General features: G+C 30.4%; 2 protein-coding genes across 3 annotated transcripts; both read right to left on the bottom strand.

The window, feature by feature from the left end:
• Positions 1 to 463: 463 nt before the first annotated feature.
• LOC112456771 lies at positions 464 to 1,778 on the bottom strand. The gene is made up of 3 exons (XM_025019519.1): positions 1,495 to 1,778; positions 851 to 949; positions 464 to 646 (listed from the first exon to the last, which is right to left on the bottom strand). Exons 1-3 carry the CDS (start codon positions 1,744 to 1,746, stop codon positions 464 to 466), a joined length of 534 nt encoding a protein of 177 aa, XP_024875287.1. The 5' UTR covers positions 1,747 to 1,778.
• Positions 1,779 to 4,376: 2,598 nt separating this feature from the next.
• Positions 4,377 to 8,976, bottom strand: LOC112456777 (juvenile hormone acid O-methyltransferase-like). Of its 2 annotated transcripts, none has more exons than XM_025019530.1 (5): positions 8,895 to 8,976; positions 8,496 to 8,667; positions 7,945 to 8,077; positions 7,648 to 7,798; positions 4,377 to 4,660 (listed from the first exon to the last, which is right to left on the bottom strand). In XM_025019530.1, the coding sequence occupies exons 1-5, from the start codon at positions 8,938 to 8,940 to the stop codon at positions 4,479 to 4,481; spliced, it is 684 nt and encodes a 227-aa protein (XP_024875298.1). In that variant the 5' UTR covers positions 8,941 to 8,976; the 3' UTR covers positions 4,377 to 4,478. The 2 variants fall into 2 exon arrangements, with proteins under 2 accessions (XP_024875298.1, XP_024875297.1); XM_025019529.1 differs by having other exon boundaries at positions 8,754 to 8,970.
• Positions 8,977 to 13,281: the final 4,305 nt, after the last annotated feature.

Here is a 13,281-nt window from a genome sequence, read left to right as displayed (position 1 = left end):
TACGATGTCTTGCCTTCGTGAACTGTAAATGTCTTTCAAAAAACAAAAGGAGTCTTATTAGATCATAATCATATAATTATAGTATTTAATTTTAAATTGATTAGTAGAGTATATTTTATTAAAACTTATTATATATATATATATATATATATATATATATATATATATTAATTTCATTTCTATGTAAGAACATTAAATTAAATTACTTGAGCCTTTAAGCAAACACATAGAGTTTATGATTGATATTTTGCAAATAACAAATATTTAAATAAAATATTCCGTTGATGAATTGTAAAGAGTTCTTGTTATAAATATTATTAAAGAATTTAAATTTTGCATAGAATCTGGCAGCAAAATTTCTTTTTGTTAAGAATTGTACATGTTTACGTATGGATAAGTTGCTTCGTAATTTTATTACATGTCGGACAATTTTGCGGGTAAGATTTGAAGTTTTCAGGATTCACTACTTGCTCCACGTATCCAGAAATGTGTCCAGGGATTCAGTGGCATCCAGCATCCACACGAACGACAATAGCGACATGCAAAATGCCATGTACGTGGCTGCGTAGTCTCTAGCCATGTAATCCGCGAAGAAGGTTAACCAAGAGTAGCTGTCCAGGCCCATAGCAGTATTCAACCATGTCAACTAAAATAAAACAACTGTTTCAAATTTTGGAACTTCTGTATATCAAAAGTTTCGTTTTTCGTGTGGCAAAAATTTCATATAATTTTGTAAATAAAAGTCGTCAATAATAATCATTTTTTGAACAGAAAGATTAAATAAAATAAAAATTGATTTGAGGAAAATATGATAGCGTGTTATATTTTTTACTTAGTAGATGCTACGTACCCACTTACTGGATTCTTGAGTTAGACAATAAATTGCATGCATCATTGGTATCCATACCATATGGATCGCCAAATTCGTACTCAATGCAGCTATTAACATCTATACAATAAAATCAATTTCAAATCAATATTATTTTCCAATTTGATGTTACACGGAGAGAGTTTTTTCTTAAAATTTATCCTGAAATCATGGTAGTTGTGGGACAAGATGTACCACCAAGAATTTTATGCGAGCTGTTCTGATTAATATCTACTATAATAAAAAATATTAATATCTATTACATTAAAATATATAATATGTTTGATTAATTTTACTAAAATATATATAGGTCAATAATTTTTAAAAATTTACCAATCTATTTGGTAATTTTTATCACGTTGTTTGTAAAATGTCTCGTATATTTTAAAAATTCCTTGGTTGCCAAGTTTTGTAGTAAAAAGGGTAAAATATATAAAAAAAAATTCTCTCCGTACTACTTATCGTGCCTGTTTCAATAATAAAATTCTTCTTCTTGGTAATTATTTTAATTCGATAACTTTATGCTTTATGTTCTATTTTTCTACATATACTTAGTCAAAAAGACACTGCGTGATAATACTACTTTTTATTTAAATCGATTTTAGAGGAATGGCTCTAGGACTCACTTCATAAATGTATAGTAGCTGAATTGGTGGTTCTTTAAGAGTTACGGGCCACAGTCTGTATTCTGCTAATAGACATAAAACCGAGAACACAAAGAGTACTGATGCATATGATGGATCAAAAGGCAAGATGTTTTCCTCCTCGAAACACAGACCGATTATGCAGATCTGTCGCAAATGCGTATACAATCCTGTCGCCACTACGGTAATCCAGTGAGGATCTATGAAGTTCGCGTAGTATTTTACAGTTTCCATCTCTTGAGTTAACCACGCGACAATCTTCTTGAGAAAGTCTTCTAAGGGAATTTTGTTCTCTATTTATGTGTCTTTCGTTTCGTAATGGTTTCACTATGATTTCAGATCAAAATAGCAGAATGAATCAGCTAAACCTAGAAGAGACAGTTTTAAGAAACATATTTTTTTGTAATTAAAACTCGCTTTAAAAAAATAATAATTTTTTTTTATTTTCAAGTTTCTGTTCTTAATCTTTATATTCAGACATAACAAAGAAAAAAAATTGTAATACGCATTGATTAATAGCAGATTAATGAATAAGATAAATGATAAGATATTAACACAGAATGTGTATTAAATTAGATACGAATCGTTTGTTAAATTATTCTATTATAACAAACCTTGCATCGTGATAAAAACAATGTTGTAAAAAGATGATTTTACAGAGTTTCGTTAGTTCTTCATGAGATTAAACGTGGAAATCTTTGGTTAATATTTCATTTTTAACATTAGTGACAGATACACAAATGCCTGATATCTTGTATCTTCACTTTTCTTATATCTGAACTTTTCATCGACGTTAAATGTTGATACATATATAAATGTCGACAATTGTAACTCTCGCTCCAACCGTTAATTTATCATTACACTATTATTATATCGATATCCACACATCGAGTAGTTAGGTTATAAAACTGTCCTGTTATATGCTGCAAACATCAAGACCTTCTTGCATCTGTTTAACAGAGTATTTAATTTTTAATTTGTTACAAAAATTAAAAAAACATTGTAAATTAAATTAAATATTGCTAATTACTTTAATCATGTTAATTAAATTAACAATGTTACGATTTAATAAATTCATTGCGCATTAATTAAATTCAGATTTTTACGAACAGTATCACATTCAAATCCGATCTTGAGTTTCAAGTTAAATTTTGTGCGCGAACTTAACTCATTGAGTATCGACGAGAACCTATCCGCAGGGCCCAAAAAGATCCAGCTAGATTGAACATAACACATCACCAAATAGTAAGTCCTATACGTATATATATATATATACTAGCTTTTTCGCCCACGTTTAGCGTGGGTTCAAAAGCTCTTTCTTCTGTTCCCCGAATAGTAATATTTAGCCCAAAAAATTTTTTTTGTGAAAAAAGGGACCTTTTTTAGAAAATTTTGTATGGGGGCCTCTTGTTTCCGGGCTCAGACTTTTTTCCAAAACCCTCTACGGTCTAAGTTAGAGTATCATGAGATAATATACCAAATTTAGTTGTTCTAATTCGAAAACTGTAGATTTGCATAGCGGACAAACATACATACATACATTCATTTATATATATAGAGATAGAAATATTTTTATAATAACGTTATTGATGCAGCTACTTGCAACTCCTAGCTATTTTGGAAAAAATAACATTAAAGGGTGGGGGTATGTTAAAAAAATATAACATAAAAAAAATCTAAATACACGATTACAGAGATTACTTAATACCGTAACCTTTTTGTCTAAAACATTTTTTCATATACCTCACGGTTTCAGAGATATATTCACTCGTATAATCAAATATGTAGAATTTTTTTCGAGGGGGAATTTGTTTCAATCTCTAAACATGCTTCGAAGCCGATAAAAAGAAATACGCGTCTGTTATTTTTCGCTACTCTACAATATTTCCAAAGCCTATCAGAATAGGTGAGAGACAGTTCCAAACATTCTCTTGTAAATAAACTTATAATATTAAATAGCTTTTATATTAAATAAATTAAAACGTTGTTACTGTCATTGGCAGTACTTGTTTCTCGAGATATCGTTGGAAACTGCGATAGTCTAACGTGTAACGTCTGATATTATAATAAACATCTCACACAGCAACCATATCAAAAAGATGTTCAGAAGATATCCCGAAGATATCCTATCGCCTAAATATATCTTCGGGATATCTTCTAGACGTCTTTTTAATATGCATGCTGTGTGGGATGAAACTTAAGTTAAGCTAGAGAGTATACCAAGTATCACATACCTAAATGTCACGTAAGTATTATATATAAATTTGTGATCAAGAACTCGTCATACATTGAGAAAGCGTTTCGTGTCAAACATAATATTTGGCAAAGTAACGATTAAGATTTAAACCATCTGGATCCGTAGTATTGGTCGTTCTTTTTCTTGTAAATTATTTTACTTATAAATAACAATCTACGCATATAATTAAGTATATTTTTTACTAAAATGTATGTTTATATAATTAAAGTAATTATTTTAAAGTATAAATTTGCAATTAATTTTGCAATCCTTTTCTGATAAGATCATCTTCCAAGAGGCACACGGTATATAGTGTCTCACCCCAAGTATATATGCGCAGCGAGACCGCACCGTGTATCTTTACGGCCTTGACGCGATTTTAATTTACAACAATCTTTATATTAGTTATTATAATTTTTTATTCATAAATAAGTTCTATTGTACATAATTACTGACAATAAAAAATGTTCTTTCTAAGAAACTGGTATTACCCACGGTATGTAATTATTTTATCTGCTGGAAGTAACTTGATTTCAGATGCATATAATCAATTTAGATAAAAGATGTGGAATAAATGATTAACTATTTATTAATTAATAATTATTTATTAATCATAGTACATCTGATAATACAAGTATCTGATGATACAAGAACTAGTGCTACAAAAATTCTATCTTTTAGTTTTTTTATTATATAACTGCATATATGTTTACGCAATTGTTATAGATCATTATATCTTTTGTGCGTAAACTACTAATACTTTATATAAATCTAATGTAAGTTCCTGATTATTATATATTGATTTATAGTTAATTTTTCTTTTTAGAAATTCACATGTAAGTGTATTCTTGAACTCTTCCATCAGATCTTGTGGCATGTCTTCAAGAAATGTTAAGATGGATATTAACGAGTCTGTTCAAAAAATATACGCATGATTATCAAATTAACGTATATATAATTTATAATAATATTAATGTTACATTAGAATTTTAATAAATAAAATAGCAAAAAGAAAATTCTTCAAAGTATTAATAATCTTATAATGTAAAATTATTACTTCTTGCATATTTTTATAGTCCAGTCGGCACGTCGTTAAAAATGACAAATAAATCAACTAATTAGGACAAAGCTGCAAAAAATTTTAATCTCTTTATTTGGGTGTCAGTAATGACATACTAAGTTTTCGACTTTCCCCGTGGTGTTTCGGCCGCCATCTTGAAAGAAAGGGGTAAAAAATCTGTTTTTCACGAATATCTTGGTTTCCATTAGACTTAGGCTAAAATAGTTGTATGCAATATTGTAGGGAATTAAATTCTCTACAAAAAAGGTAGTATAGGTTTTTTCTTATGACCAATAGTTTTGGCGCTAGAGCCGGGAAAAGTAGGATACTTTTTGTAACAAACGGTTTCAGCGACTTTATCTTGCCGTATCTCACTTCTCAGAGGCTGTAGTATACTTTTGAACTCGTTTCCTCACCACCTTGCGGTAGAGTTAGTGGCGCGTTTTTTTTTATGTGGTGTCCGCCTAATCCACTCAGTTTATTATTAAGATTGTGTGTGAGTGAAAGGAGATGTAAAAATCGATTGTCACAATGCTTACAAAATAGGAATGTCTTCAATGTTACAAATCATTGGCAATAATTTTAGTGATATTAAATTTTAAAGAAAAAATCGAGTTATTCCTCTCCGAGCAGCAAATTCATTGATAAAAATTGAAGACGAAATCGTTCCAATTGATCCAACCATACTTTTTCAAAGAATTTTGTTGGCTAAAAAATCTGATCAACATTTACAACAATATTTGCGGTACGAACTGGCTCCTTTTCCTCTTTCACTTTTCAATGAATTAGGGATGCGAAAGACAAAGAAATCGAGTTTGTACGAAACATTTTCTCCTGTGACTGATGTCATTAATTTCGAAAATTTCGTGCACATTATAGACGGTGGATATCTTCTTCATCAAATTGTATGGCGTCAACAAGAAACTTTCGCACAAATATTGGATAAATATGTTGATTATGTAAAGAAATATTACAAATCAAATAGTTTCGTCATTTTTGATGGATATCCGGATGAAACATGCATTCAAAGCACAAAAAGTGCTGAACGTCTCCGACGATCGAACAAACATGTTTCTGCGAGCGTACTTTTCAATGAATTTATGATAGTTACTATGCCCCAAGAAAAATTTCTATCGAATAAAAAAAATAAAAATAGACATCTCAATGTTGGGTAAAAAACTTCAAACTGCAGGATTTATTATCAAGCAAGCTATTGAAGATGCTGACACTCTTATTGTCAATACTGCGATTGATGCATCGAAGAATTACGATTCCGTCGTAATAGTTGGCGAAGATATTGATCTTTTAGTGTTACTGACAACCTTAGCATCATCTAAATCTAACATCTATATCATGAAACCGAGCAAGGGAAAAACAGAGCAGATTTATTCATCTATTTTTTTCCAATATCCTGATATTGCTGAGCATATTCTGTTTCTTCACGCATTCACTGGTTGTGATACCACTTCAGGCAGGATAAAATAAAATTTATTAAACTGTTCCAAAAAGATAAAAATTTGCAGAATATTTCAAAAATTTTTGAACATTCGGATGCTCAGCCAGATTTCATTGACATAGCAAGACAAAAATGTATTCTCGCTTTATACGGAGCAAAAAGCAATAGTTTTCTGGATAAATTTCAATTTTTATGCTTCGCCAAATCTACGTCGAAAGTAATGTTCAACATTGCTTCTATACCACCTACTGAAGCAGCTGTATGTCAACACTTCCTCAGAGTCTATCATCAGATTTAGCAATGGCGCGGAGTTTAAAAAAATCCTCTAAATTGGGGCTAGAAATATACAAGAAATGGTTTATTTCCAGTTCCTTCAATGAAACCGCTCCACAGGATATTCTGAAGAAGATTTTCTGCAAATGCACAAAAGGCTGCAAAGCGAATTGCTGTTGCAGAAAAGCTGGATGGCGATGCTCTGTGACTTGTTTCAACTGTCGAATTCAAGCATGCACAAACATCGATATTATAATAGATCACTGTGATGATGAAGAAATCGACGTAACAGTTCAACATTTTAAGGAAACATTGACCGATCCTGACAATGAGATTGATTCAAACAACGAGGAAGAACCAGCAGAACCAGAAAAGGAAGATAATATTGAGGAAAAGGAAGATGCTGCGGAAATGTCATGACATTTGCCAACCATCTACATCAAAAAGACCAAGATTAGAATACTTAATTAATTTTTTTATAACGGTTTTTTTTTATTTGCGCACCACGTTCCGTGCCTGACTCGCATTCGCCGTTTTAAATCGTTGACACTTTCATGAGTTTAATTATATTATTGAATAATTAAGACAACCCTGGCAAAAAAATTCTCATAATCTTAATAATAAATTGATTGTGAGTAGATTAGGCCTACAGGGGACATCACATAAAAAAAAACGCGCCACTAACTCTACCGCAAAGTGGTAAGGAAACGAGTTCAAAAGTATACTACAGCCTTTAAGAAGTGAGATACGGCGAGATAAAGTCGCTGAAACCGTTTGTTACAAAAAGTATCCTACTTTTACCGGCTCTAGCGCCAAAACTATTGGTCGTAGGAAAAAAACCTATATGTCCTTTTTTGTAGAGAATTTAATTCCCTACAATATTGCATTAAACTATTTGAACCTAAGTCTAATGGAAACCGAGATATTCGCGAAAAACTGATTTTTTACTCCTTTCTTCCAAGATGGCGGTCGAAGCACACCACGGAGGAGGTCAAAAACTTAGTATGTCATTACTGACACCCAAACAAAGCGAATAAAATTTTTTGCAGCTTTATCCTAATTAGTCGATTTTCAAATGTACTTGACGACTGGACTATTAATATAACTTACTTAAATACTGTCTCGAGTTTTTTTCTTCAGAATAGCTCCTCTCCCGAAGACTGCAATGGTGAATTGTAAATCCGACACTTTGAAGTAATTCTTTTAAGTCTTTGCGAGCATTGTTCGAATCTTGAAACGAATATATGTTTTTTATCGTATCCTATATAAACATAAAAATAATAATTAACAATTTATAGTGCAAAAATTAACAAAGTAATAAAACATATAATAAAAACATAAAATAAACACATAATAAAAATAAATAATAAGAAAGCAAATCAAATATTAATTTAATAATATATATACCGGTATATATTGTGCAAAGCGGATGTCCCGCTCCAAAATTCTGAGAACTTCACACGAATCATGAGATGCTACTATGTACAAAAGTATAGTTCCATTGGATCGTAGCATTTGATACATATTTTTAAAGGCTTGTCTGTTAAATAAAACAAATAAATGTAATTAATTTTTTTAAAACATATTTTATTAAAATATTTGTCAATAGTATATTTTTTAAATGCATTTTTATATAAAACATGTGATATATTCATATATTTTTCACTCTTATGTGTATTGCTTGTTTTTCAAATTATGCTATTATATTATTATATATTATAGAAATGTGTGTGTGAAGAAGTATTATGAACAACAAAGACGTCAAAATGTAAAATAATATTGTGTGCATAAATTTAAAACACTTGTTTTATTCAAAAAGTGAAGCACACATGCACAATATGTTTGCAAGAAAAAATTAATTTACACTGTTTAAAAAGTTTAGTAATAAGGCTTATTTTATCAACAAGGGTTGAAATACATTTTAGTTTTAATTATATTTTATATAATATCTTGCTTACCGAATGTCATTGCACCAATGCAAAGTGTGAAACGAAAATATATGATTAAATTCAGAAATATATTTTTTAGGTAGATTTTTAGTTTGAATATCCAATACTTCGAAGTGGAGCCGTTTTTCGTCCTTAAATGTTTGATTCGCATATTTGATCATGCTCTCCGAAATATCCGTACCTTCACAAAACGCGAAATCAGAGAATTAAATAATTATTTATAATGTTGATTTGTCATTACATTTCTATAATTTATTATTCTTTCACCAATTATTTGTGCATCTAAGCTAAGATTTGGCAACAAAAAATCTTTTGTTATATCTCCAGGACCACAACCAATGTCCATACACTTTCCACGTACATCCTTTAAATCTTCACTAAACTCATCGATTATAGACAACATATTACACTTTTGTAGTTCGTCAGATGTAATGTAGCCTTTTGGACTTCCCATTTTTGACTTTTCTCACTTCAGCACTGTGGTTTTAATGTGCAATGTGCTGCGATGATATCTGAGCAAGCTTATATACTCCACGGTATCAAGTGGGGATACCCATCAAGAACTTTGTGTTCTGGGAAATTAAGAACTCACGTCAAATAAAATCATATCTTTTTAAAACTCATTTTTTTTAAGTTATAAAAAAGGCATCAAGTACACGCGCCAGTCAGAACATTGTTGCATATGAAAAATACTGTCATACATAAAAATGATTAGACAAAATTATTGTATACTTAAACTCCTTGGAAGAAGCTATTGTGTATATTGAATTTAACTCTTTGCAAAAAAACTGTTAAATATTCTATCTATACAAAAGGTTTCAGAATATTAGAAAATAACATCAAGTAGGAATAAATCTTTGAAAAAAGCTGTTGTATATTTTACTTTCACAAAATTATGTTACCTAATTCAACTCAAGTGACATGTATTTTAAAAAAGTAAAATTTTTAAATTAAATTGTGCCAATTGCAAAGAGAATATGTATATTGCTTTGAAAAATAATTGTTGTGCAACTACTTTTAAAAAATAAAACCCAAGTGGTATCTTTGTGTTCCTATTCAAGGGTCTTCCTATTCCAACTCAAGTGGTAATAGCTTCTTAATTCTTCTTAACAAATTTTTAATATTACAAAGAATCATTTTAATCACAAAGAATTAAAGAAGTAACAGTATAAAATAAAAATATTTAATTAAAATAAAATAAATATATTTTTCTTGTAAAAAAAACTTGGCGCTGCTTTTTTACTTCTGTCGCATTCTTCCTTAAATTATGTTTATTGTCTTTTATTCAATCAAAAATCTTAGTACTAATGTTTAAATTTTAATGTTTAAATTTCAAAGTCTAGCAGCGCTAAGTTTTTTTACAAGAAAATATATAACAACAAATTAAATTTTTGTTGAATTAGCAAATTAATAATAATTAGTCACAAAAAATTATTATTTACATAAAAATTAATAATATTTAAGTAAAAGTGAAATATAGATCACTTAAAGAATTGGTAATTTGTTAGAGAAAAATTTCTAGTTCGTAAAAGTTAGTATTTAGGTGAAAATGAATTAATTTCTTTTGCAAATTGGTAATTAGTAGAAATAAATTCTTTTTTATTAAAATAATTAATAGTTTATAAAAAATAAATTACTATTTATTTGAAAATTAATAATTAGTGGAAAATAATTATTAATTTTTTTTCAATAATAAATAGACTAAATAGAATATTCGTAGTAGACGATGTTTTTCCCCAAATAGTAACCCCCAAAAAAATTTTTTTGAAAAAAAGGACCTTTTTTAGATAATTTTGTATGAGAGCCCCTTTTTTATTCTTTTATTTTAATTTTAATTTTTTCATATTAATTTATTCTTCATCGACACCATTTCCAAAAAATTAGACAAATTTTGGCACCGGTTTTCAAAAAATCGGTTCATTAATGAATGAGTAGTTCGCGATCAGATAGATCGAGATAGACAAACGTTAGAAAAATTTTGGAACCGGTTTCCCCCTTCCAAAAAAAAACATTTTCGTTAAAAATGAAACCAATCGCTGCTATCCCCGAAAAATTAGATAAATTTTGGGCCCGTTTTCAAGAAAATCGATTTATTTATGAAGGGATATTTTGCGGTCTATAAAATTTAAAAAAAATAGGGCACTGGTTTCAAGAAAATCAGTCCATTAATGAAAAATTAAACCCATCGACACCATTCCCGAAAAATTAGACAAATTTTGGCACCGGTTTCCAGAAAATTGATTCATTAATAAGTGAGTAGTTCGCAGTCAGACAGACAGACAAACACTAGAAAAATTTTGGAACCGGTTTCCCAAAAAATCGGTAATGATGCGGTTCTCAAAATATGTCTACGATCTAACAATAAGTTAAAGTGTCATGAGATAGTACACCAAATTTGGTTGTTCTAATTTGAAAACTGTAGATTTGATAGCGGAAAAACATACATATACATACATTTATTTATATAATATAGAAGATATAGATATTGCTTCTTTTTTTTATTATTTACTTGTACATTCTCATGTTCGGGAAGTCTCTCGGTTATCCATCAAACCTTCCATCCCTCTAACTCTTTTTGACTCTTTCTTTTTCTCTATTACTTCTGGGTTAGCTGATTTATCGGCGAACTTAGAGTAATCTCTTTTCTCTATATTACTTCTGGGTTAGCTGATTTATCGGCGGACTCGGAGTAATCTCTTATCTCATGCCTCAGTAAAATCCAACATAATAGTTATTTTAAATTAAATGTAATATAAAATTGGGTGTGTAACACGTGTGTTAAGTTGGAAATTGGACGTGCGGAGTGGACGCACAAGCCGGAGGCAAGTCCGTCCAATTTCCAACTCCGCACGTCCAATTTCCAACTTACAGCACTTGTTACACAAATAACTATTATATTACACGTGCGTGGAAAGTGGCCCATTACGCGCGTGTTTTTTGTGCGACAAATAGCCATTATGCAACAGGCATGGAAAGTGCCCCATTACGCACGCTACGCGTGCGTGATAGACCACTTTCCAGGCACTTGCAACATAAAATAGGGTGTGTAAGCCGTGCGTAAAGATGAAAATTCCCGGGTGCGGAGTTTACGCACGAGCCGAAGGCGAGTTATTAATACATAAATATCCTTGAAAAAATTGCGCAGATAATTATTTTCGACTCAGGCGGCCTGCAATTGTGTGTTCATTAATGACTAACGCAATCGACGTAGCCTGTGTTATAAATAAATATTCATTAACATTGCGCACCACTGTGCAATTTTTTATGTACTTAGACAATTGTTCTTTCTCATAAGATCGGTGATCTCATAAATTTCCTAACCATTATAAAAAAAAAACGGAGTTTATTAAATGTCTTTCTCTCGATTAATTTTCGTAACTGTAGAAAGGAATAATAAAGTATAAAAGAAAAACGTGTTATAAAATTCAAACAATATTCGAGTTTAGCATTTCTTTTATATTCGATTTCTATAGGAAATAACCTTCGTTTACTACATAATTGTGAAAGAAGAGTTGCTTTCGTTTCTAAAGTTTCTTTCTAGATCACGATCAGATTACCCAAGATCTTATGTCAACAATGCCAGCGAGAGCGTTAAGCGTTTCTTTCTGGAGTCGTGACAGGAGGTGTACGATTGAAAACCAGGATCGTGCTTATCTGGAGTAATTCGATTTACCGCCTGAATGCTTCCTTGATTTTGTACTTATAATCAAGTTACAAATAATGTCGCTTTAAACAGCGACGCCGTAATTTTGCCTTTCGGATGCTCTTATGCCTCTTCAATTTTATAATATCGTTTTCTTATATAACGCAATCTGTGATGCCGTTACCTTGAAAGATGTTAATTAAGAACAGTAAAATACATTTCGACAACAGCTCATTTAAAATAATGAACTGATATATCAAGTATAGTAAAACGACGAATTATAAGCTTACATATCATAGTAATTTATTAAACAATAATTAGAAAAACGCTCTCAAGATATACAATCAGTATAATTAAGATAAGGCAAATAAGAGCAACACGCTGTTATTAAAACACAATAAATTGTTTACAGTATTTTAGATGTTTATTAGCATCAATTAATCGGTGAGGGATAGGGGATTTTAATGCTCCAACGAAAACTGTGTTTTAAAGTCTAACAAAAAATCGGCGCGCAGTTGAGTAAGCTGAAAAAATTTGTGTATTTGGAAATACACAAAAAATTTGTTATTTTATATCTCTCGCTTTAATAATGGTGTTGCCCTCATTTACCTTATCTTAATTATATTGATTGTATATCTTGAGAGCGTTTTTCTAATTATTATTTATTACGCAGACCGAAACAATGCATCTTTCTGGTTTATATTCTTGCAACTCACTTTAACCGTTTATTGCGACAAATATTACCACATGTCTCAGTGGTCGAATTGGTACTACACGGAAGTGGGGAAATTTCAGGTTCGAACCTTGGCTGAGGTAATATTTTTCGCAATAAATTCTCTACAGTGTTTTAGATGTTTATCAGGATGAATTAATCGGGGAGGGTTTTAATATTCCAATAAAAACTGTGCTTTAAAGTCCGACAAAAAATCGCGGCGTAGTTGAATAAGTTGGAAATTTCGTGTACTTGGAAATATACGAAAAATTTATTATTTCATATCTCTCGCTTTAATAACGACGTGTTGCTCTTATTTGACTTATCTTAATTATATTAATTTATTAGGTTTTTCTAATAATTTCATTAATTTCATATATGTATTTCGCACCCGTGCGTAATTAAATAACACATTCTTTGCGTAAAATTATCGCTAAAAG

This window comes from Temnothorax curvispinosus, unplaced genomic scaffold (genome assembly GCF_003070985.1).
Source record: "Temnothorax curvispinosus isolate PA1 unplaced genomic scaffold, ASM307098v1 QBEX01007141.1, whole genome shotgun sequence".
NCBI classification, from domain to species: domain Eukaryota; kingdom Metazoa; phylum Arthropoda; class Insecta; order Hymenoptera; family Formicidae; genus Temnothorax; species Temnothorax curvispinosus.
The sequence above is the reverse complement of the archived record's forward strand: the minus strand, read 5'-3'. Positions and strand labels throughout refer to the sequence as shown.

What these genes read in the sequence shown, in the direction of transcription:
- LOC112456777 (XM_025019529.1), bottom strand. Translation starts at nt 8,940, where the DNA reads ATGGGAAGTCCAAAAGGCTACATTACATCTGACGAACTACAAAAGTGT. An exon ending in CATTGGTGCAATGACATTCG is followed by an intron (nt 8,078 to 8,495) that starts GTAAGCAAGATA and finishes TTTATTTAACAG; the next exon opens with ACAAGCCTTTAAAAATATGT. An exon ending in GCTTTGCACAATATATACCG is followed by an intron (nt 7,799 to 7,944) that starts GTATATATATTA and finishes ATGTTTATATAG; the next exon opens with GATACGATAAAAAACATATA.
- LOC112456771 (XM_025019519.1), bottom strand. Translation starts at nt 1,746, where the DNA reads ATGGAAACTGTAAAATACTACGCGAACTTCATAGATCCTCACTGGATT. An exon ending in AGCTACTATACATTTATGAA is followed by an intron (nt 950 to 1,494) that starts GTGAGTCCTAGA and finishes TTTATTGTATAG; the next exon opens with ATGTTAATAGCTGCATTGAG. An exon ending in CTCAAGAATCCAGTAAGTGG is followed by an intron (nt 647 to 850) that starts GTACGTAGCATC and finishes GTTTTATTTTAG; the next exon opens with TTGACATGGTTGAATACTGC.